General features: G+C 55.1%; 1 protein-coding gene and 1 long non-coding RNA gene across 9 annotated transcripts in view; both read right to left on the bottom strand.

The window, feature by feature from the left end:
• The window catches only part of LOC122393016 (hippocampus abundant transcript 1 protein-like), a 49,555-nt gene extending 24,622 nt beyond the window's left edge, over nucleotides 1–24,933 (bottom strand). For 2 of the 8 annotated variants that reach the window (XM_043388520.1, XM_043388521.1), the window contains exons 1-4: nucleotides 22,500–22,647; nucleotides 11,675–11,770; nucleotides 10,634–10,696; nucleotides 3,001–3,128 (exon numbers count right to left, since the gene is read on the bottom strand). In XM_043388520.1, coding sequence (XP_043244455.1) covers nucleotides 3,001–3,128; nucleotides 10,634–10,696; nucleotides 11,675–11,770; nucleotides 22,500–22,514 — 302 coding nt within the window. In that variant the 5' untranslated portion in view covers nucleotides 22,515–22,647. Of the gene's footprint in view, nucleotides 1–3,000; nucleotides 3,129–10,633; nucleotides 10,697–11,674; nucleotides 11,771–15,061; nucleotides 15,393–22,499; nucleotides 22,648–23,424; nucleotides 23,643–24,710 lie in introns of those variants that run through there. The other 6 variants (XM_043388517.1, XM_043388516.1, XM_043388519.1 and 3 more) reach the window with 6 other exon arrangements.
• On the bottom strand, nucleotides 18,338–21,055 carry LOC122393019. Its single transcript, XR_006258613.1, has 2 exons — nucleotides 20,521–21,055; nucleotides 18,338–19,730 (listed from the first exon to the last, which is right to left on the bottom strand). It is a non-coding gene; the product is annotated as an uncharacterized LOC122393019 (long non-coding RNA).
• Nucleotides 24,934–25,266: the final 333 nt, after the last annotated feature.

Below are 25,266 nucleotides of genomic sequence, written 5' to 3'. Positions count from 1 at the left end.
GCTCTTCTTTGACTCTGGACGGTCGAAGTTCTTGATCGCGCTGACTCGATCGTCGAGAGGAGTGATGCCTCCGCTGGAGATCTGGTGGCCGAGGTAGGAGATGCTTTCCATGCCGAAGGCGCACTTCGATGGGTTGAGGAGCACACCGTTGCGGGAAAGACGGCTGAAGACCTCTCGGAGGTGTGTGAGATGTTCCGAGATGCTGCTGCTGGCGATGAGGATGTCGTCTACATAGACGAAGGCGAAGTCCAGGCCACGGAGGATGTGATCCATGAACCTTTGGAAGGTCTGAGCGCAGTTCCGGAGACCGTACGGCATACGGAGGAACTCGAAGGCGCCGAAGGGCGTTGTGATCGCTGTCTTGGCGATGTCTTCTGGGGCCATCGGTATCTGGTTGAAGGCCCTGACGAGGTCGAGCCGAGAGTAGATTGATGTCCCAGCGAGGCAGGCAGTGAAGTCATGGAGATGTGGTAGTGGGTACCGGTCAGGCACTGTGATGCGGTTCAGTGCACGGTAATCACCACAGGGTCTCCAATCTCCAGACGACTTGGGCACCATGTGCAGCGGTGATGCATACCGACTGCTGCTGGGTCGGATGACTCCGAGACTGAGAAGGCGCTGGAACTCTGCCTTGGCAGTGGCGAGTCGAGCTGGATCCAGACGGCGTGGGCGGCAGAAGACTGGAGGGCCGGTAGTCTCGATGTGATGTCGGACTGAGTGCTGTGGCTCCGGATGATGTGACGGCTGGGTGAGGCTGGGGAATTCGCGAAGGAGGTTAAGGAATGCTGGGTTGTCGGTTCCGACGACGGCTGTCAGTCCGGTGGATGGCACTGAAGAGTGGGAAGCAGGTGAAGACAACTCAGTTAGGTGGTCGATGAGACGGCCTCTCTTGGTGTCGACGAGGAGATCATACGAGGAGAGGAAGTCGGCTCCTAGGAGAGGATGGGAGACGTCCGCGATGATGAAGATCCAGTTGAAATCTCTTCTGAGGCCGAGAGAAAGCGTGAGCATGCGCTGACCATAGGTCTGGATGCTGCTGTTGTTGGCTGCTTGCAGATCCAGTCCGTTGGTTCCGCGAGCACGATCGGTGGGTGTCGCTGGAAGAACACTGTACTCGGCTCCAGTGTCGATGAGGAAGGTGATACCAGTGTTGTTGTCCTTGAGTCTCAGAAGGCCGCTGGCTGGAGGGACGTCAGGGTTGAGCAGGGCAGGTGCAGACGTCTGTGTCACCTGTCCTACTGCTGGTTTCCCGAGGTCTGAGTTGCGGTTGCAGACCACGAGCACGGTGACTGACATGAGCGCGCGTTGGTACCGAACTTGTGGTGGTACCAGCAGGAGGAAGCACTAGCGCCGGTAGATGTGTTGGTTGCAGGGCTGGGTGACCGGGCAGCAGCAGACAGGTCGCGTGGTGGACGGTGGCGAGCGCGGCCGGGGGCACGGGATGCAGACCTCTCTCGGCGGCGCGTCTCGTCCACCAGTGTGGCGACTGATGTTGTGAGGGCCGTGATACCAGTCAGCAGCTGGCTCATCAGGTCTTGGAGGTGGAAGGGTCCTGCAGGAGCAGCAGGTGAGGCTGCAGCAGGCGCAGAAGTCGATATCGCGGCGAGAAGGCTTGAGGTAGGTGCAGCGACGTCCGACTGCTGCGGAAGCTCCAGGAGTCGGTCGGCAGTGCTAGCGATGGTCGCAAGGTCCGTCCCAGGCGGCAGGCACTGGAGGAAGGGCTGAGTCCGAGGCGGAAGAGCATTGAGGAAGATCTGACGGATGAGCGGGGAATCTTGTGAGCCTTCAGCTTCAGCAAGGTCCAGGAGATGCCGAAGGAATTGGGAAGGACGTCTGTCGCCGAGTTGTTGGCCAGAGAGCAGGCAGCGAAGACGCTGTTCGACTGATTTGCCGAACCGCTGACGGATGGCGTCGGAAAGGATGGTGTAAGGTCGGTCTAGAGGAGGGTTGCGGAGGATGTCGGTGAAGTCGCGCAGGAGGTGGCCAGGAAGGAGAGTAGCGGCGATCCGGAAGCGGCTGAGCTCATCGTCCACAGCTGCCTGAGAGAAGAAGAGGTCGAGCTGGACGAGCCAGATCACGGGGTCCTCCTCGAAGAAGCGCGGCGGCGCGACGTGGCTGCGTGGCGCGGTCGCCACGCGGAGGTAGTCCGGTTGGGCGGCAGCGGCAGCAGCAGCAGCAGCGGCATGCGAGGCGGCGGCGGCGGCTGCACCGGCGCCGGCGGCTGCACCGGGGCCGGCGGCTGCACCGGCGCCGGCAGGCTGGGTCTTCTGGTCCATGGCTGCCGAGAGCAATGGTCGGGAAGATCGGTGGCGGCGACGGCGACACGGCGATCGGCAGGTGCTGCGGTGCAGCTGCAGAGGTAGCCGGACGGTAAGGTGAGCCGATGAAGTAGCTGGATCGTAGTGCAGCAGTAGTAGTCGGCGTTATCCAGTTACACTCAGCACAAAAGAAGGATCCTCGTGAAGACACACCATCCGCCACTTCCTTCCTACACAAAGAGAGCTGGAGGAGATAGCTCAGGGTGCAGGCCAGTGTCGGTGTGACTGGGAACACGAGGGGATAGCGATCCCATAGTGCGCAGAACGCGGGGTCACCAATCTGGCTGGTGTAGCCAGTAGAAACACTGTAACATACAGATATCTCTTGTATTTCGCCACAAAATCGAGACATATATAGTTTTACATACGAACTTAGTTATCTAGTATTGCACACATGTTGGCGAGAACATCGAATGTAATAAACGAATACATATGGTTTTTAATATACACATAGCCAATACAATTGTCCAAACAATACAGCAGTTTAAGCGAACGGAACGTTAAAAGGGGGGCGCACAACTTAATCGAAGGCTTTAGCAATTTAGAGACTGGTAAAAGCGACACCTATTAACAAAACTGTAACTCGCGGTTCACAGCATCTAGCGGCGACCGGCAGAAGTACATGGGCCCGGCCGAAGCACATGGGCTACAGCGTCTCCTCCCCGGCCGCGCCGGTACGTACCACGTGTTGAGCCGCATCAGCGGGATGGGGGCGCACGTGAAGAACACTGTGACCAGCAGGAACACCTTGCGGCCCCAGACGTCACTGAGCGCGCCCAGCAGCGGCGCAGAGAGGAACGACAGCAGACCCTGCGGGGCACAGCGAGATGTTACCAGCGGGAACGACAGGAGGCCCTGCGGAATAGAGGGACGTTACTAGGGGGATCGACAAAGGAACCTGGATGATGGTGATGATGAATTGGGGTTTTTGGGCGCCCGGACTACACGGCGGGGCGTTGCTACGGGCGTTGCTACACCCGAACCCGCCGTGTGGCGACAGAAGCTGGAAGGGAACTTTGGGACTTGGGACAAATGTCACAGTCAGAAGACTGAATGACGCGCGTTTACAGAACAAGTCAGCAGGCCACTGAAAATAACTAAAAAGAGAACAAAGTTGTACAGGCTACGTTTCATATCAAACACTTCGTATCAAAGATATGGAGAGACGGAGGTTCGGCATTGTGCAATATGCAATTGCAGGACGCTCTTATTGCCGCGACAATAGACAGAGCCGACCGGACCGAAGCATAGAAGACATCACTGGTATGTCTGCAGAGTGGCCACGGTTCGGGAAGGACCAATACACGGACGGAGCAGTCTACGCAGCAGTCGAGCCCAGCATATGAGCCGAAACATTACAGCCCTCAGCCTGAGCGCGACCATCACCACCCGGCTACCGGGTATGACACATGAGCGGGAACTGTGGGCTATGTGTTCTGACCGGCGCCGCCGCCAATGCTCTCCAATTATAGCGGACATGAGAGACGACAGGTGGCGGCGGCGAGGAATAGTCTGTACGGGACCGGGGAAGAGAATAGTCTCTGTGCGGGACCGGGCGTTATTACCGGACGGACCGAAATACCGCACCGGCGACACCTGGCAACGGCAGGTCACCGAGCAGCCGCCGGCGGGCAGGGCGACACCCAGTCCAGGCGTCCAGACCCCGCTACACTGTGTGCCAGAAATGTACAGATTCTGTTGTGGAAAAATATTTCCTTCGAAGCAGTATGGCGCCAAGTCTGAATATCCATTGTGCCCTATCACAAGTTCCTTCAGGACGCAGAACTCTGAAGTAGAGGCCAGAACTATGAGTAATACCTATCTCCAGATGACCGCTATCAGTGTTCCGTGTCCACTTGTACCGACAATTCCGACACCGGAGCCGACCACAGGACCGAGGACCGCTCCTCCCGCAGCCACCGTCGCGGTTCGGCACAACGACGCCAATTGTGGGTGTCGCCGCGCCGCCCCGAGAGGCGGCAAACGACGGCCAGTGTCGAGACGAGGCCACTGAGGGGCCGCTCCGGTCCGAGCAGTGGCGCACAACGGGGCCAATCCGAGCCACAGAGATCGGGGAAGGATGCTGGAAATGGTACAGACACTGATGGGGACACGGATATCGGCACCGGCACCGCCTGATGGCGAAACATAGCGTGCGGGGAAATATATGTATAGGACTGTGACGACTGAGATCTCGGAACTCGGAAACATTAGCGAAATGGATATCGGCGTCGCACCGGCAGACGGCGAGAACGGTAAGTAATGAGCGAATCGGAGAAGACTAGCGAGCATGATCGCTGAACACTGGAAGCATCTCAATGAAGAGATAATAAAGGAAACTATAATATTTTTAGCAGGATACGCCCAATACAAACAACGGTTTAGCCAGAAAAGGATTCAAATACACTTACAACGTCGCTACAAGGTTTTACTTTAACCCGCGCCGGGCCGGTGCTCTGAGATTCCGCGCCGGGCCGCGGGGGGTGTTTGAACACCCCCCCCCCTTCTAACTCGGCTCCTGGGCCACGTAGCGACACGCTGTAAGCGGCAATCGAAAGAACGTCACAAATAAGGACGAAAACACTTCGGTCATTTTTTGGGTCAGGTCAAAGGTCAGGTCACCAGAGGTCACCAAAGGTAAAATGTTGACTATTTCAACATTTTGGAAACTGCCAACGGCTATCTCGGGAACCGATAGAGTTACAGCGCCGCAAAAAAGCGCATTCGATAGCCCTTTTACAGACCTTTCTGAGTAATGTTCTCAGATTTGACCTCAGGTCAACGGTTTAGCCTCCAGAGGGCAAAAACTCCAAAAAAAGCCGTTTTTACGAAAAACGTTTTTTCGGCAATAACTTTTGACTCAAAAGAGCTATGACGTTACTTTTGCCAGCATCGTGTTCCTCTCGTCGAGACGCGTCGAATGAACTATAATTTGACCTTGAAAGGTCAATTTGAAAATTTGACCTCAGGTCAAGGTCATGACCTGACCGGAAAAGGTCATGTTGCATATCAGTCGATCCGCAACGTCGAGCCGAACAGATATAAGGCGTTTTCAGCGCTCTAGCACGCCTCTATCAGAAGTTATCATCGAAAAACTGTTAAGATTCTGTTCGTGACCTGAGATGACCTCGGGGACATAACGAGGGGTCACAGTTGCCATTTTCTGGTTCAGTGTGTCTATTTTACCTACGTCTCGATGTTTGAGAGTGTCTAGAATAGCGTTCGTGCAAAACAGACGCTTTTCAATTTTCTCTCATTGACTTATAATGGAGAGGCCGCAAAATTGACCTGACCTTAGGTCACCGATATCAAAATTCCGAGATATACATTTTATAGATAGTGTTGCTCTTATCAATCGCTGAAAGTTTCAAGGCAATCGTTCAGTCGGTGTAGCTATGACGAGCATTCTTATTTTTCTGAGGTGAGGTCACTTGGCGTGACCTGGTGACCTGACCTAAGGTGACCTGGGTCTGAAATTTTCACAACATGTCCGGAAAAGATGTACGAACAGGTGTGCCAAAAACGGCGGCGCTCCGCGCCGCCGTTTTTGAGATATCTGCGAAAAACCGCAAGGGGGGTGTTCAAACACCCCCCGGCCCGGCGCGGGTTAAATAAATCGAGCTGGCATGTTTTTGACAACATGGCCTATCCCCTACACTCGTCTCCCCTAGTTCCCAGCACCTGAGCCGCTCACAACAGTCCCGCTCCTGCTCGCTACCCTCAACACGTCCACGGCTTCCTTCCTGCGTCTCCGCCGCGCAGATCCGCTCTCATTAGTCACCATGGGACGGCCACGGCCAACAGCAGCTGATAAATGCACGGAGCGGCGCGAGCGGCCGCCGCCGCTGCCGGCCCGACGCATAACGAATGGAGCTGAGACCACGGCCGTTGTGCTGGCCGACCGCCGCCGGGAGGTCGGTGGACAGTGGAAGAAGGGTCAATACCCCTTTCCGTGGGAAAGGTGGTGCTTAACAGCAGAGGTTGACAGTCGGAGCTCAGCAACTACCTGAAGACAGTGACGAGGAGTCCGAAAAAAGACATTGCTACCCAGATATGCGTTGGAAGAAAAATTCGGCATATTCGGCAACTCAAGAGACGGCCACCATCCAAATTGCGGAGGCACCATTTCCCTACAGAGCCCTAACATTGTGGCTGAGTAGAACACCTGACCCTCACCTCTTTCCTGCATAACAAACAATCCCCAAATCTCCCTCCCCCAGCTCTCGACACACTCTTCCCACCTCCCTATGCGTCGGTTGAACCACGCACCGCCCCTGCATCTGGCCTTCACGGCCACCCCGCGTCTCAGCGGCCACCCTCTCGGCGCCGCATCGATCCCTGACAGAGCCGGGTCGCTCCCAGTCAACACGGCCCACATACGGCCCGATTTAGTCGGCCCGGAGGCCAGGCACGTCCCTGGGGCGTCCGAGCGGCGCCACTCGTGTCCGGGACTTAGGAGGCCGCCGTGTCACCGTGACCTCACGACAGGTCACGAGATCAGGCGGTACAAGACGGCGGCGGCAGAGTGGCGTAACATTTACCGATCGATCGTTAGGAGTGGAACCGCACCGGGCAGGGAATGGATTCAGTGGGCGTGCTGGACGGCGGATGACGCGTTAGGAATGGAGCTACCGCAGTGGTCACCCGCATCACTATCGACCATCCCCATCGACCAAGACTGTCACGGTTGGAGACGGCCGCGGTCGATGGCACGGAGCGGTAGCGATCAGGACGGACCAAATGAGATTAGGGCGATCAGACCCGGATTAACCCGCGTCACAAGTTGGAGCGGAGACAGGACGTGAGCTGGACGCTGATCAGGGTCGTGAAACTGCACAAACGGGACATTGGGGAGGGGAGGGAAGGGAGGCTGGTTACTGCTATATTGTAACGTAACGTTAAATTGTTAAGCCGTACCGGTGCCGACATCTACCCAATGTCAGACGGAGGAATCTACCAGCACCGGTCTCCCGTAGTGTCTAACCTGTGCGTCGCACCAGGTACTTCAGTTTCAAGTGTTCCGTCTAATTTAGCTTCTGACGCACGTAAGAGAGAGAGAGCAGGCAGCTCAGCTCGGAAACTCTCCCAAAGTAATGAACAGCGGAAATAACGAATTAAAATGAAAGCGAAAGAACACATGATGCAACCAATCTCGAAATGTTGCAGCATATCTGAAGTGCAGCACCGAAAGCAAAGCCGAATGCCAGGTCCTTCCATGTTACGCCTTGTTTTGAGTGCTTAGCCGGATACACATTGTGGAGTAGTCTAAGAAGTTTGTGAAGTTCGAAAGTGATTAGTGGGAGTTCCTTAAGTGCCAAGCCTGCCTTTCTTAGGAAAACTAGCGAAAGTAAAGTTCAATTAACCATTCAAATTATAGCTAAACAGTTTCAGAAACTTGTTTACCCGTATTCATTTGTGCCTCCACATCAAAAATAGACATAAACTCACTCGATATCCGTCATAATGAGATCCTATTATATGGTCGTTTTGTTGACTTAAAGCCATAACGTTTGTATCGCATAGAATCACAAAATCTGACATATCTACAACCAAGGACACATACCGAAACCAGAATTGATTCGGTCTCTGCACCAAAAACTACCGACCCAGCAACAACAGCCCCTCCCCCCTTCCCACCTCCAGGCTAAGCGACAAACGCTGGACTTCCATCCAGCGGCTCCCAGCCCTGCATTGATCGCACTCGCGACATTACGTAAAGCCAATTCCGCGGGCCACTCGGCTATTAATGGACGGCATAGCTGAGCAGGCCGCTGCGACAGGAGACAATCGCACCTGATTACACCTGGTCGCACCTGTTTTGAACAGACGCGCCGTCGGCCGCTCGAGATAATCACCCAGTGCCGGCCGAGAGCCCTCAACTAGTGAGTAGCACGCGAGCCTCGCTATTCGATCTCTGGTAATTGCCATCTGCCACTTTCAATCGGGAACTGCAAACCGCTGTCTAAGGAACGCTGAGCAGGGAAGCACGGGTTTGAATGTGGCCACCAGACCATCGTTGTCGTCAAATGCAGAGATTGGCCAGAAGTCTAACTGGTTCAGAGGACTGAAACTACGACCTGGATCCCTCTAAGGAGAGCGACGGCCTGCTCTCCCGGTCGGGCCGATTGGAGATGGATAGCTCGATGAGGCACAGGGGAGCAGTAAAGTCTGATGTCACTCGCTGCGACCAGACCGATTGCAGGAGCTCCCTCTGCTACGGCAGAGAAGGGCCAGGGGTGCTTGTCTTAGATTTGGGATGTAGCCCAAAAGATACCTCAGCCATCAACGTTAGCCTATTCGAGACGCTCTATGATGATAAATTATGGATGCCCGGTTAGCTAAAAATATGAATTCGTATACAGAACTTCAGTTTAGGTGAGGTCTGCTCAAGAAGAAACAAAGTAGGGAAGGAAAATTCGCCATAACTTTCCGGGGCCTGTTCGAATCCGCGAGTTACATAAGGCCATCACCGCGGCTGAACTGGTGTCCTGGCCGCGGCAGCCGCAGCTGACAGGTTCTCAGCCCGGTCTGACCGCCCGCGGCGCACAGCCGGAGGGGACAGCGGACGGAGCTCCGGGAGCGGGTCCCGAGCTCCGGGAGCGGGTCCCGAGCTCCGGGAGCGGGTCCCGAGCTCCGGGGGCGAGTCCGGAGCAGGGAGCACAGGGAGAGGGGACGGAGCAGAGAGCACCGGGAGCACCAGGGGCACCAGGAGCGTCCATCCCGGCTGCGGCGCGGCCTTGGCGGACCGGCTAGGTGCGCGCCAATCAATAGAGCCGGCACGCGCGGGGCGCCGGGGCGGCCGGTCCGTCGGAGCCGACAGCCCCCGTCGGCGTCGACGGACGGCCTCAATTGGACCAACTGGGTCGCACGCGCGCGCCTCACGGTCGTGTCAGGGATGCCGGTCAAGGCCGGCCCGTGACGCACCTCCCTGATGGAGATAAATGTCAGGGCCGTTGGAAGCGCGCCACCGAGAGAGAGCCTTATTAACCTCCGGAGAATCCGTCATGCTCATGTCGACGAGGGACCGTCTGCTACCAAAGACCGTTTTTGTCTCCTATGACGCACCCTGAGCGATGGAACTTAGCCGCCAATGACCCCATTTGGAAATGTCAGGCAGTGCGGTTGTCAAGGTGTAACGGCTATTTGAGGCAGACGGGTTATTATCACGAGGAAAAGAGCCGCCAAGTGTCACACTCAGACGCGCTCAGTCGGCAGTATCAGCTGTGTATGGTAGAAACCACACAGCACCTGTTGACACCACGTGGTCTGCATTCCACACACCAAGTGTTCGTTTTCGGCGGCGCTGAACGGGTACTGCCCGCCCCGCCAGGTGGGCCACGGTTCGAGTTATGCAGCTGTCGCCGTGAGCCATCCCCACTCTGAGCGCGCACACAACGGACATTCACCTACACATTAACGTGCAGCACGCAGCGGCGCCCAGCGGGACCGCAACTTAATTGTGACATTAATCATTGAATACCTGCAGCGGACATTCAACAGGCAGTGGTCGCGACCAGGTTTGAATGGAATGGTTACATGTGGAGCACTTCACACAAGTACTAAATGACGGCGGCATTATTTGGCCCACGAACGAGTTGTGTCGTCGAGTGTTGCATGCATTTGGTAGATTACTATGGACGTCAAACCCCTTGAGACCCCACTTTTTTGCGATAATTTTTAAATGCGTCAACTCTCGTTGACAATATTCTGGCAATGTGTGTTTCAGAACCTGCCGAAACTTTTATTACTAAGGTATTTTGACGCCAAACGATTATGAAAGGTACTTCTCATTCACTCGTAATGCTAAGGTCAATTCAGGCCCGGGCAGAGGCTTGCGCTCGGCCACACTCGAGCCCCGCCACCAGCGCCATCTGCTCTTAATGTCATCTACCAGCGCCCGCTACCGCTACCAGCTACCGCACACCATCAAGCCTGAATGGAGCGAGAGACACGAGTGACCGGTCACCGGGCAAGGAGCGCCGGAGGGGTAGGGCGGAGCTTAGCGCTGACGTCATTACGTGGCTCCGCCCCATGAGCGGGTAGCCTCTACCCAAACAGCAGATTCGTTCCGTGAAATTTAACATTACGAGTGAATGAGAAGTACCTTTCATAATCGTTTGGCGTCAAAATACCTTAGTAATAAAAGTTTCGGCAGGTTCTGAAACACACATTGCCAGAATATTGTCAACGAGAGCTGACGCATTTAAAAGTTATCGCAAAAAAGTGGGGTCTCAAGGGGTTTGACGTCCATAGTAGGCAGCTGACAGCAGTTCACGTAACACATATTGGGCGGCGACAGGCGACCCCGTACTGACCTTTATTCCTACGATAAGGCCATTCATGAGAAATGTGTGGTTCGGAAAAGTTTCATTCAGCACCTGAAACACAACGAAGTAGATTGTCAAACTCTCTGAAAATGTAATCAGTGATGACCCAAGCTCTAGCAATTAACTACATATTAAGTCTTCGTACAGAATGCATATCCGAAGTTCAGCTGGACATAATTCCACAGCAGCATTGCTACATTAATTGTTATAAAGCGCCGTTACATAAAGTACCTAAGACTAAACAGAAATAGAAATATAAAGTGTTTATAAAAGTGTAACAATGAAATTAAGGCGAAACAACAGAAGATTAGCGGCACATAACTATATAGAACAACTGACTAGCATCTTTCGTGCATGGAATTTACAAGATCAGACTAACCATCAACTCAGACCACCCCAGCCGGATCGTCGCGTCCCGTCGCGAGGTACCGCAGCCGTCCTCAGACCCACTGACGTAGTCCCGAGTCCCCACAAGCCCCCAGTCCTGAGGTACCCCCGGACCCCCACCGGGACCCATCCCCCGGCCGGTACCCCCACCAGGCCCCAGTCCGACTGAGGTACCCCCGGACCCCCATCGGGGCCTTCCCCCGGCCGGCGCCCCGGGCCGCGCTCCGCGGTCGATCTGCCCAACTCTGCCCATCCAAAGTTGGACGCACGCCGGCGGCGCTCGCTCCAATCGAGACAAACTCATCAGTCAGCTCCCTGGGCGCGTGGTCGGTGACCGATCACAGCTCCGGCGGCCCGGCCGACAGAGCCCAGCCGCAGAACTTACGGCCCAGGGGCGGATCGACAGTAGAGGACTGATGAACTGGACCACGCGCGGCAGGCTGAACCGTTCACCGTCCCAACTCTAGGGGGAGGGAGGGTCGGAACTATGACCGGGAGCATTCCCCGAGACCGGGACTGGGGCCCATCTCCGCCGCCTAGTAACCGCGGGCGGAGATCCTAGGCCCACCCACTAACCGTACTGGCAACATAGCCACTGAGCACAACGCTGCGGCAAGCAGTCCGCTCCGTCGCTACACTCACTGTGATCATCGGCGTGGTCAGCAGGCCCCAGGCGAAAAACTCGAGGAAGATGACCACCAGCGCATGGTAGACGCTGGGCTCGCCGATGCCCGAACTCTGCAAGAGAGAGGGGGACCACAGTCAGACAACAGTCGGGTATTGTCAAGGCAGCCGCGGCAGCCGCGCAATGTTCTCGGCTGAGAGGATGGGAGGATTGGGGAGGGGGAGGAACGAGAAGGGCAATACGGTGATGACATACCAGGATCATCACTCTCCATAACTTCTGACTCTGAGACAGAGCAATATGGCCCGGAAGCAGGTCAGACCGCAGCATGATGCAACTTGGGCGAGTCAAAGCGGGGCAATGATGGTGTACGGGCTCAAGAACACTGGCATATGTCTTATGAAATAAAATGTGCTGCATATGCACAAAGTGTCAGATGAGTAACGCATAGTCATGGACATTGAATACCTAGCTAAGAGCGGGTAACCATTAGGTCGGCACATAATCATAAAAGCTATAACGCGGTCGACACTGCAATGATGTCAGGTGCATCCCATCACAATGTCACCACGACGGACACGCCAGCAAGGCACGCGAGACCGTCCAGAACGGATAACTCCCAGAATTACAAATTCACCACCACAAGGCTTCATTTGATTTCGAATCCCCGGCTGTGTGATAACCGGAAACGGTGTAAGTCAGCGGCCGTGGGACACAGCCCCCAGACACGGCGGCGGCCGTGGGACCAGCCCACAGACTCGGCGGCGGGCGTGGGACGCAGCCCACAGACTCGGCGGCGGCCGTGGGACCAGCCCACAGACTCGGCGGCGGGCGTGGGACGCAGCCCACAGACTGGGCGGCGGGCGTGGGACGCAGCCCACAGACTCGCGACAAACACGGCCGCCGTCGAGAATAGGATTCCGTGCCGGCCGCGCCAGTAATAGGCATTGAGTAAGGGGCTCTGATAATAGCCTTCATTTCCGTCCCCAGAGGTGGGTCCAATCAGGGCCGGTCGGTCGGACCAGTATCGGATGAACACGCGGCTATTGGTGGCCTCCTGTCCGTCTTTCCATTTGGCGCAGTGTCCGGTGTCGGGTCTTCACTCTTCAGCTTGCACCCATTACCAGTTCTGACCTCCAATACCTTGCAACCGGCCGGATCAGCCACAGCCTTTTTCGCCAGCTCAGTCAAATATCGAGTTACCTCTATTCGCCTCACACACGCTTCCATTGCACGCGCTCCTCTAGTCAGTCCTCAGTGATCCCTGCTGACCGGACTTATCGCCTCCAGTCACACCCTGTAGTGTTATCCCCGTCCATTTCACTGTAGACGGGTGCCGTACCACCACCCCGCCCCGCCGTATCCCCGGATAAACACCATTAGCGGATGAGCGCCGGGCTGTCGGCGGCAGACGGCCGTGTCCGGTCCGTCAGACGGGGCGGCAGCCGGCCGTGTCCGGTCCGTCAGACGGGGCGGCAGCTGGCTGTGTCCGGTCCGTCAGACGGGGCGGCAGCCGGCCGTGTCCTGTCCGTCAGACGGGGCGGCAGCTGGCCGTGTCCAGTCCGTCAGACGGGGCGGCAGCCGGCCGTGTCCTGTCCGTCAGACGGGGCGGCAGCCGGCCGTGTCCTGTCCGTCAGACGGGGCGGCAGCCGGCGGTGTCCGGTCCGTCAGACGGGGCGACAGCCGGCTGTGTCCGGTCCGTCAGACGGGGCGGCAGCCGGCGGTGTCCTGTCCGTCAGACGGGGCGGCAGCCGGCCGTGTCCTGTCCGTCAGACGGCCGTGTCCGGTCCGTCAGACGGGGCGGCAGCCGGCCGTGTCCGGTCCGTCAGACGGGGCGGCAGCCGGCCGTGTCCGGTCCGTCAGACGGGGCGGCAGCCGGCCGTGTCCGGTCCGTCAGACAGGGCGGCAGCCGGCCGTGTCCGGTCCGTCAGACGGGGCGGCAGCCGGCCGTGTCCGGTCCGTCAGACGGGGCGGCAGCCGGCCGTGTCCGGTCCGTCAGACAGGGCGGCAGCCGGCGGTGTCCGGTCCGTCAGCCGGCCGTGTCCTGTCTGTCAGACAGGGCGGGACAGTTCCCAGAGTAGCCGGGCTAGTCGGAGCGGAGCCGCAGCCGGGCGGTCAGCTCCGGGAGTCCGGGTCCGGACCGGGCTCCGGGAGTCGGAGTCCGGGCCGAGCTCCGGGAGTCCGGGTCCGGACCGAGCTCCGGGAGTCCGGGTCCGGACCGAGCTCCGGGAGTTCAGGACTGGGCCGTTCTGAGAGCCGGCGGCGGTCCGGAGAGGGACGAAACCAGGCCACTCGACCATGGCTGTGGATAGGTCTGGTGATAGGGCAGAAACGGTGAACTAGCCACTGCTCTAGTCTATGCCTGACCAGCAGCATGAAACGTTGAATCGGCTATTGCCAATGATGGGCCTGAGCAATAAACGGCACCGTTGGACCGACCACTGCAAATGAACAGGGTCAAGAAGTGAGACGTCGGACGCCAGCAGCAGACAAGGCCAGTAAATCCGCCGCGCCAGACAATACCAATCTGTCTACACCCGCTGGATCTGGTGAGGAGACAGAAGCCGCTGAATCGGTCACAGCCCGCACTCCGTTGAATCGGCCTATCGCTCACTAAGTAGGTGTAATCAGCTGACGGGGCCGTCAAATAGCCTCACTGGGAGCCCCGCTCGGCTCGAGTAGAGGGTTCGCTGAACCAGAAATCGGAACTCAGGACAATGGAGCTATAAACGGAGCATTCTTGGAATTTCGATGGCCATTGTTAGCGCATGAGCTGAAGCACATCCAATGACAGACAATATCAATCCACTTCCGCACCGATAACCATGCACTCGAGAAGGGAAAACACGTTTTCGCTGCTTCTTGAAATGAACCGCAGACGTGAACTTCCAGTCGTTATAGACGGGTAAAACTGGGTATATCATGCCCAATATAGCTATGAAGCCATACAGCAGAGACAAAACACTTGATATGTTATAAATGACTTATGAATAGCTGCTTTTATGATCATAGCATGGTATTGAAAAGCCAGATTCTCAATTCATGTTTGAGCCAGGCAGCTAGCAAGGTCGAGATGGGCAGTCATTCGCTAACAGCTGACAGCCTAGCTGACAGTAGGACAGCGGACAAGTTCCTAGCTGACTGTGACAGCTGTCAGCAGCGGGTGACGGGGGCGTTTACCTCGAACCACCAGCGACAGAGCGTCTCCCAGCCGTGACAGCAGAGGTTCCAGGAGACGTTTGAGCCAGTTTGAGCCACGTTTGATCACGTTTGAGCCAGGCAGCTAGCAAGGTCGAGATGGGCAGTCATTTGCTAACAGCTGACAGCCTAGCTGACAGTATGACAGCGGACAAGTTCCTAGCTGACTGTGACAGCTGTCAGCAGCGGGTGACGGGGGCGTTTACCTCGAACCACCAGCGACAGAGCGTCTCCCAGCCGTGACAGCAGAGGTTCCAGGAGAGCAGCGGCGTCGGCAGCCGGCGGCGCGTCACCACCGCTGACGGCCGACGCGCCGGGGACGTCAGCACCACCTCCTCCAGGCCGTCATCGCCGTCAGCGGACCCCGGTCGGCCGTCATCGCCGTCACCCGGGGGCCGCTCGGACGCCGCCGACGCGTCCTCCGACACTCGGTCGGCCTCCAGCGCTCCGGACGCGATCGACACGCTGCACTGGTCGCCGGGCGCCGCCGGCGGCCCGCTCTCCGCCGCATACGCCATGGCCGACTCCGGCGCAATGGTCTCCGCCGCCGGCCCAGCGGCGCCGGCCCAGCGCGCGCGCCGTGTCGCCGACGACGGTCGATGGCGGGCGCAGCCGCGCGCGCCGACGCCGACGAAGACGGCCGCGGCGGCGGCGACCGTCGTCGGGTCGCAAGGTCAATACCCGCCGGGGCCGCGGCCGATCGACGCCGCTCTTGTCAATGCATGGACGGCCGCTCGCGGGCTGCCCGAGCAGAGCTGAGGCGGCGGGGAGGAGGGGTGGCGGCCTGCGGCGGCCCAATATCACGGCACAAAAGGAAGGCATCACAGGCAGGTCACGCGCCGGCAGTGGAGGAGCATACGGCGCGTCTGCAGCGCAATCAGCTGCCCCGAACCGCGGCCACAGGACGAGAAAAACACGGCCAGGAATAAGCCCCAGCGAAATGCAGATGCAAATAATGCAAAAAAAAACTTGAACTTACGTGAATTGTCCATACTAAAACGAATATAGCAAACAAACAAAAAGCCAAAACGCGGTTACGTAAGTCTCCCTTCCAAGCGCATAATACGAGCAACTTTCATTTTCTTTTTAGACTGATAGAATTAACAATAGAAATATTTTGCCTTCTGACATAATCCGGCTGCCGGATAATTACTACTGAAAAATTGACGCGCAAGTCTAATAAACGTTAGGCCAGAGCCCAGAGAGTTTGGAGTACGAGCATCCTACGCACCATCCATTTCGCAGGATTCCAAAACAGCCGCAACAGGTGCGTGCAACAAATGTTGAAGTCCGTTTCAATGCGGAAATTGGCCCGCGGGCACCGATGGCAGTTGATTAACATCCAGCTACAGGGACCAATGACAGTTGGACCCCGGGTCCAGCTGTAGGAGCGATCAGTAGTTGAATTCCAGCTCCAACGGTAGAAACCTACGGCAGCGTCAAGGTCCAGTGGTCAGCCGATCGGTTCCTCCATTCAGCCACGGAGACGGCGGCGGCGCGGCGGCGCTCCGTCGACGGTGAGTCACACAGAAGGCATTGTCACGGCGGGCGACCACGGGCGCGGAGCGTGTACCGGCGCACGACGCCGAGTCACGCCAACACACCAACACGGCGAAAAAGCCGTCCAAACAACAGCCGGCACAGGGAGGATGTGGGTCTGGAACTGCCGTCCGGCGCGGAACAACGCATCCACTGAACACAGCCGAGACACGCATAGTAGGTATTATAGATCAGAAAAAAAAACATTGCAAGTGATTGTTGCCCTCCTTATGTTTGATACTAACTCACCGATCGCGATGGTGGCTTTACAAGCCAAATTTACCCTACATTGATTGTGACTTGCGAAATATTCCGATGACCAGTGTGAGATCACAGGCCACATTATTGAATCCTGAGCCCCCTCAGGGAGCGATACACAGAAGTGTGGCCAAAAATTGCCTCCATACGCCGCAGAAAGCGGCCTTCTCCGAAACTGTTTCATCAGAACTGCGCACCTTGGCAATCATTTCGGCAAACTCTCCCCAAGTTCGGTGGATACGGTCCCGACTAGTAGATTGGATAGGAGATAGGATGCTGCTTTAACCTTCACCCACATCCAAGGTTTTTCTAATATCATAGCAAGTTATCGCAGGAGATCAAATGTACAACAGCAATACACACCTGCAAAACCCGGCGACAGAGCGTCAGAGATCTCAGGACTTCTCAGAAAGCTCAACTAGTCGGACGAGTGCGAACCGCATCAACTTCTGAACAACTACGAATAAGCTAGAAATAGACGGCCAACAGCTCAGCCAGCTCGGGAGCGCGGAACAGCGGGTCTGTTCATTAGAGCACGGCCACGAGTCGTACATCACCCGGGAGCCCAAACATCCGTCCGAGGATCGGCGAACTCATAACAACGTCAGTGACGTCACCGACACGCCCCCGATGACGTCGGCGGAGACGGAGAGTGAGCCCTCCCAATACCTCCTCTATTGCCGGGGAACGGCCGATACTCGTAATAGCTCTATCGAAAATAGAAGCAATAAATAGATCCACAGTACCAACAAAATAAGGACAGATGGAGCTGTAAACCGGGGCATATTGCAATCGTGAGTCGGCTGATATTGCAAGCGACCCCAATAGAATTTGGCAGTGCCATGCATGCATGCATAGCGCACACCCATTGTCGTCGTGGCAGTCACAGAGCCTAGAACCCCGGCCCTGTCCAGTGTCCCGACCTCCCCGTTCGGTCAGCTGGAGCGGCACCCGGTCGGGTCGGTGCGGTGTCGGCGCCGACACATTTCCCTGTCGTCACGGCCCGGCTCACGGCCGCCGGCCACCGGCCCTTTCCGCGCCGCTTCCCGTCCAGCCCGGCCGCACTGCCGCCGGGACAAGGTCGCCATCGGGCGCTTCAACCGGGCTCGGACCGCGCCGCCAGCCGGCTCGGCAGAGGTGCTCGCAGCACACTTATCACGCGGAATGCGCTATCCGCGGCGGAAGTCAGATACATAACAGTGATGTCAATCGGAAATTGGAACGATACGTTGCATTACTCAAACGGCGGCTGATTGTCACCGCAGTGACGTCACGACCCATTGACGACACAGCGTCACCGAAACGAGTTTGAGCGGCACTGGAGTGACGGGCTTTCCGGGAGGAGCTGGTTTGAGCGCCACGGCGGGGCTTCTGTGAGCCAGTGACCAGTCGAGCCAGGCCGGTACGCCGGGTCAAGGCTGAAACAGACTCTTTCCGCATCAATCGCTCGCTCGCATCGCTCGCACGACTCGGATCTGAAAATCGTATGTCTCGCAAGCACTTCTCGCACGACTCGCTCGTCCGCATCACCCGCAGTTCTCGCATCGACTTCTCGCATCGATCGCACTGTCCGTGCGAGAGGGAACTCAAGGTATCGATGTAGAAGAAGTACAAGTAGGTATCTAAATTTGTGTGAAAATTTGTTTTCATGCAATGCCTCACCTTTTGACGGCAAACTACAAACGTATATCGTACAATGTGTCGGTTTATTGTAGTCCAAATTCAACCGCATTGTTCTAACAAGATCTGACATCTTGCGCCGGGCCGCTGCTCGGCACCAATAGCGCCGGGCCCTGGGGGACCGAACATGACCCGTCTAACGTCTTACTTGATTCCTGGCCCACGAAGCGGTAAGTGGCAATCCAAATAACGTCAAAAATCATGACGAAGTCATTGCAGCCATTTTTTAGGTTAAATAGATCAAACGGGGTCACGAGAGGTCATCAAAGATAAAATGTTGCCTATTTCAACATTAGAAAACAACGCATCACTCGGAAACCAATAGAGCTACAGCACGATGGAAAAGCGCACTGCCTATTTGATAGCCCTTTCAGCGCTTGCTCCGGTATGCGGTAATGACCAAGGTCAAATTCCGATCATTAGCTTAGCCTACAGAGGCCAGAACTCCTAAAATAGCTTTAAACATTTTTAACTCGATTCCTCTCGACGAGAAGTGTCATTTTGAAAAGTTGGCCTCAGTTCAAGGTCATGAGCTGTCAGGTATTAGTCAGATGATGACCTCTTCCGGTTATGGTTATGACCTTTACCTGAGGTCAAATTACAGTTGATTCGACGCGTCTCGACGAGAGGAGTGCGATGCTGTCATTACAAATTTTATCGAGTCAGGAGAGGTTACAGAAAAGGGGTTTTCCTTAAAACGGCTAAGTCAAGATTTGTCCTCTATGATCTAAATCCTTCATCCTGCGTCAAATTTGAGAGCTTATCACAAAACAATGTCAAAATGGCTATGATCGAATGCGCTTTTCCGTTGCGCTGAAGTTCTCTTGGTTCCCAAGTTTTGCACCGGTGTTTCGAAAATATCGAAATATGCAACATTTTACCTTTGATAACCTCTGGTGACCTGAACTTCGACTTGACTTTAAAAAATGACCGATATATTATCGTCTTGGTTTTGGACGCTCCTTTGAAAGCCTTTAACCACATTTCCCTATGCTACCCAAGAGCCGAGCTAGAAGGGGTGGGTGTCCACAGATCCCCGGGCACGGCGCGGTTGGCGCCGAGCACCGGCTAGGCGCGGGTTAACGGCTGCTGCTAGACTGGTGATGTTTGCTTGGATGAAGGAGGTGCGTCTAGTAGTGATGTTCGCGTTGTCTGCGTTGACGGTTGTCATGGTAGTCTGGTCGTTCCCCGTGGGGTCAGTCGCAGAAGCATCGCCAGCGGAATACTGCCCCTCCCTCCGATTCCAGGATGCTTCCCATACTCGTTAGTCCCTGAGTAACGTGGGTCGTGGGCACTGGGCAGTCACCACCGTGCACCGACTCGTCCGGAACTGGCGGTGTGGTGACAGTCGGGCTATTGTGGACAGCGGTTGTGGGCTGATCCGAGTGCTGGAACGTGCTGGAACAATGGAACCCCACAGGTTGATAAGATCACGAATAAGTACCTAGCTAGACAGTATAGACGATTGCCCAATCAAGCAAAGTTTGGTCACTCGCCAATGAAATGGCATTCACGGTAAAGTGCGTTTGAGACTTGAGTATAGGCAGCAATCAGCATGATCTGAAAGGTTTGTCGGTAATAGAAACAATGTTCGTTCTGAAAAATCGTATTAATAACTCATAAACTTATGAGAATAAGAAACAAAATATTGTTATGGCTTTCAGAGAAAAAAAAAACAAAAAGAGGAAAGAGGGGAGAGAAAAACAAAGAAATGGTGCTGACCTTGGGGAGAAGGGGATGGGAAGAAGCCAGAAGGAGCAGGTGGAAGATGGACATAGAATATAGACTCAGCACCCGTCCCATTCTTTTGACAGAAGCCCAGTTTTCATGTCAATTGTCTCCGTATCTTCCTACATGAAATGAGTTTCCTGCCTTTGATTCAAGAGACTAAGAGAGCTCTTTGATGTGCAATCTTGGCTTAGGCTCCTGGCTACTTTGAGGCCAATTCTATTATCATTTTGGCGGAATTTATCGGAAAAGGCAGCAAAGGCTATGCAAAACCCTTTCTAGAAGGTGTTTTTTTTTATCTATTTCAAGTAGGCCAGCAACGGTTAGCACTAGCGATTTTCCTGAAGTTAAGTGTAGCTAAAAACAACGGAAACTTCATCCTGCAATCAAAAAGATCAAGTAATTATTATCTTTATAAATCACGAAGGTAATCAATAGCTAGGGTTACTTTGGTACTTACCTACTTTTGGCTAGGTTGAGGAGGTAGGTAGCTGGTACTTGATTCCGTCAGGCAGATCTTCTTTCAATCATTTTGCAGATGTTGACGCACGAATAACGGCTAAATTTATAGAATTACGAATGTCTTTAGAAAATAGCATTAACCTATGCCCAATTAAGTGCTAATTAGACCCTAAGACATGGAAAATACGCACTAGCATCAATCGCATCCACCAATATAAATTGCCAAGGTCAAGTTTGTTTACATTCCAAGATGGCGGACGTGCTGCCCTCTGCAAAATCGCATCGCCCGCACGGAAAAGTTGACTGAACTTCAACTCTCTCGCATCCCGAAAAGATGTCGCTGCGGGCGATGCGAGCGAGAGGTGCGGGCGATGCTTGCGGGTGATGCGGGCGATGCGAGCGAGGCGTCAGGACGACGCGGGAAGACTGTCAGGGAGATACGATTTCCTGATGCGGGTAGTGCGAGAGATGCGTGCGATCGATGCGAGAGGAAACTAATGTATTTGAATAGGCTCTCGCATGCGATTTCCTGAACGCGGAAAGAGTCTGTTTCAGCCTTCATGCCTCGGAACCAACACACCAGCACACGGGCCACAAATTCCGGCAAATCCGCAACGGTGCGGCGTTTCACTCGTCGGTCTGTTAGGATAAACAAATCATTCGTCATTGAAACTGCTTAAGAAATACATCAAAAAAACAGCAAAGGAAAGAAATTTAGTTCTAGGGATATGAGAGCTTGAAACAGAACAAGAATGACACTGGCCACGACACATTAGTCAATAACTCATCAGGTTACATAACATCCATTCGCAGTGACTACATAAAGTTATCGCCCACCATCGATTGGACCAGTCAAAACCACTGTGTGAACACGGAGTGGCCGACCCAAACCGTGTGCCCCGAATCAAGGTCGGAGACCGCAGGCTTCCTGCCGCCGGCCCGGTCCTTCCCACAATATATCGGCGCGATAGGAGTGACAAAATGGACATCCGATAGCCGCTATCGCCGGCCAGACCAAACACGCAGTCATGGGACTGACTCAGCCTGTTCAGACCAGTACCAACGGCGAGGGGTCAGCGCCGAGAGAAAGCTCCCCCGGCGGCGGGAGGGCGGACGGAGGAGGACGCGCGCCACGGTCAGGGCCGCCGCAGCGCGCCGCGAACGGTGGGATTCTGACGTCACGCCGGAGTGTGGCGCCCGTCCGCGCCCGACCGGTCCCGCGGCGGTGAGAGGCGCCCGGCGACCGGGCTGCAGCCCGACGGTCGGCACAGACTGCCCAGAAGAGCCATGACCACGCGGTTCGACCAGCCACCGCCGCCGCATCTGCCCGGGTACAGCACTATAAACAGCACGGACGGCGTGCGGGCGCGGATGACGCCACTCCGGACTGGCCCAGTCCGCGGGGTGGCCCTGACACGCAGGGGATTACCGGAACACAGAGCCGCCAGACCACTGCGGAATATAGCGGGGGGCCGGACTGACGGCAACGCTGGAAAAACGCCCAACACACGCTGGGCCAAGAGTGAATCGGAAGCATGAACATGCAAATCGCGATTGCTATTCAAATCACATTCAATACTCACGAAAGCGAACGTTAAGAGGTGCTTGCAAACGGTGAAAGTGAAGCAAGTGAATTGTTGATACAGCAAGCCATCATAACTCTGTATACATACGATCGCTACAACTTCCCTATTTACGAGTCGTGATAGGTGGTGAACTAGACACGCCCACCTCGATACATTCATATTGTAGCGCCGTCAGCCTGTTTGCTCACAGCTGCACAAAGAACCCGACCTATGCATTAGTCACTATTGGGTTGTGACTCCACACAGGTGCTGTATGACAGGCCACCGCACGCGTCATCTGCGACAGACGCCCGCCTCCCTGCCGCGGGATCCCAGCACCAACTGCGTGCCCCTGGCTTAGAACACACTCGAAATACACCCACCGACACAGCTAACCCATCCAAATACCCACCAGAGGAGACCCCATCCGGGGCGCGCTGTCACCGCCCCTGGGCGGAACAGTGACGGCTCCACTCCGCTCCCAGCACCGAGACCGGGCGACACGTAACGCGCGGCGAGTGACGCCGTGACGGGGCACCCGTGACGCCCAGACGGCACATCTGACCGCCGTGACGGGCGACGCTCGTCGGTCACTCGCCCGTACACCGCGAGCCGACGGCGGCGGCCGGCCAGGTATGCACTGACGGAGGCCCCCACACGGGCAGGGCGCGCACCCTCGCCGATGGCGAAACCCAAACAACGACCCGGCAACGGCCGTATCGAGCGGCGGACACTCGACAGAGGGGCCGGCCCGCACTGGGCCATCGGGGCTGGCCCGGATCGAACCACTGGGACCGGACCACACTGGGACACCGGGGCTGGCCCGGATCGAACCACTGGGACCGGACCACACTGGGACACCGGGGCTGGCCCGTATCGAACCACTGGGACCGGACCACACTGGGACACCGGGGCTGGCCCGTATCGATCCACTGGGACCGGACCGCACTGGGACACCGGGGCTGGCCCGGATCGAACCACTGGGACCGGACCACACTGGGACACCGGGGCTGGCCCGTATCGAACCACTGGGACCGGACCGCACTGGGGCACCGGGGCTGGCCCGGATCGAACCACTGGGACCGGACCACACTGGGACACCGGGGCTGGCCCGTATCGAACCACTGGGACCGGACCGCACTGGGACACCGGGGCTGGCCCGGATCGAACCACTGGGATCGAGCCACTGGGGCTGGCCCGGATCAAACCACTGGGACTGACTGGGCCACCGGGCCGGCCAACAGTGGGCCACCGGGGCTGACTGGGCCAGGGGACGGTCCGCGCCGGGTTAGTGGGGTATATGATGTGTTCATGGTGCATGTAAAAATGGTACTTACCAACACTCCTTCCTTCCTCAGAGATTTTCTTGACCTGATGATCATCCCAACAACTCTTTTGCCTACAATTCTAGGCATTGCTACTTAAATTCACTACCTTAATACCATTTTACATAAAGCACACCATGCATCTCTTGCAAAAGTTATGCCATAGCAAAATCTTTTCAAATATTTAATTCACAATGCAACTGCTATTGGTGTTCTTCAGTTGTTAGAATCTGGAATAAAGAAAGAAAACAAATCATAAACAACAACAAAAAAAGGTAAAATGCCAGAGATGCACATAAATAGCCAGTAATTAGTCATATTCACAACATTTATTTAAAAAAAAACTTAGCCAGCCATAAATAGCATTCAGAGACAATAACTTGAAATATGTTTTAGGCACACAATTCACATTGGTCATATAATGTCAGTTATCATAGTCGGTTATCGCTGGGTCAGTTATCACTACTGGGAAGTCAGTCACTACTGAAGTCTCAAATTCAAATAGTAATGGAAAATTTGGTGTTTTAAGGCAGTAGGCATACCAGCTGTAAGATCATTTTATTGTGTGCCCAATATCTACATCTCATGAATGATCCCATGAGATTTACTAGATTGATATTCAACTTCAGCAAAAATCTGAAATTCAGAAGCTGATATGATGCTGACACATGTATGCCAAGGAGCATTGAATTACATGAATTTGTGATAGAAGCAGGGGAATGTTAAAACAGTGCAGCAAGTCAAATTACTCTGAAAGAATCCAAATTCCAACTTATCCCAAAAATAACCATAAGTTGGTGGCAGGCTGGCAGCTGGCCTGTAGCTTGGTGAGGTCAGTGGGAGAACCGGCCATGCACGGCTAAGTGCGTACGTTAGACTTTGGACTCCAAATTATGCCATAGATCAGGTCCAGGAATTGTGCAATCAGAGGGAGAGGGTAGAGGGCAGGGCCAACAAAACAAGCTCTGCTTAGCAGAGGCTCTGTAGGAACCCTTACATTCAAAAGGTTTACATGAAATTTATAAAAAGTGTATTTCATTTAATCTGCAATCACGAAACCATATTTAGCCTGAATATTGATATAGAGAGCCTACAACTAAAATGTTTCAAGGGCCTTCACAGGAAGCAGCCCGAGATCTGAGACCGCGGTGACACTGACACTGAAACAACATATGAGAAATGCGGGAGGTACAGACTATGTATAACCTGAAAAATAGCATACAGCATAACATGGGCACCTCCGAAACAAAATGAACTAAACTACCTAACCAAAAGTAAATATTTGTCATCATACTATCCTTCTCAACGACAGCACGCACCTCAACAGCCTCAACAGCCTGCGCCTGCCGCCTTCCCTTCCAGACAGGTATTGTTGATTGGCGAAAAGTGGTCGTGCGCAACGCGCGTCAAATTCGGTAGCCGAAGTGAAGGGAAACCGCAGCTAAATTGTGAGCACTGTTGAACAATTACAAATCTTCACAAGCCGAATGGGCTGACGAGCATGATTTGGTGTGTTATAGCTTAGATTCTTTCTAAACATGATTTTCCAAGCGTAATTTCTCATTAGCTGACTAATATTGATATGAACACGAGAACTCTTCTTTCGTAGCCACCAATCTGCATCCATCCACCACAGAGAAAACCTTTTGCATGCCGAGCCGAGGACTTTATAGTTTATGCTTATCCATTTATCAGCCAGTATCGCTTACTTTTATCCCAATAAATGGCAGTCTGGAGATGGCAATCGAAGTCAGAGAAAGAGAGACGGCTGCCATAGCTCAAGATCGGAGACCATTCACTACTCGCCGAAGTGGAGCCGGATCGACGGCGAAGGGCGTCGATCGGACCTGAGTG

Source organism: Amphibalanus amphitrite, unplaced genomic scaffold, assembly GCF_019059575.1.
Source record: "Amphibalanus amphitrite isolate SeventyFive unplaced genomic scaffold, NRLGWU_Aamphi_draft 000512F_arrow, whole genome shotgun sequence".
NCBI classification, from domain to species: domain Eukaryota; kingdom Metazoa; phylum Arthropoda; class Thecostraca; order Balanomorpha; family Balanidae; genus Amphibalanus; species Amphibalanus amphitrite.
The sequence above is the reverse complement of the archived record's forward strand: the minus strand, read 5'-3'. Positions and strand labels throughout refer to the sequence as shown.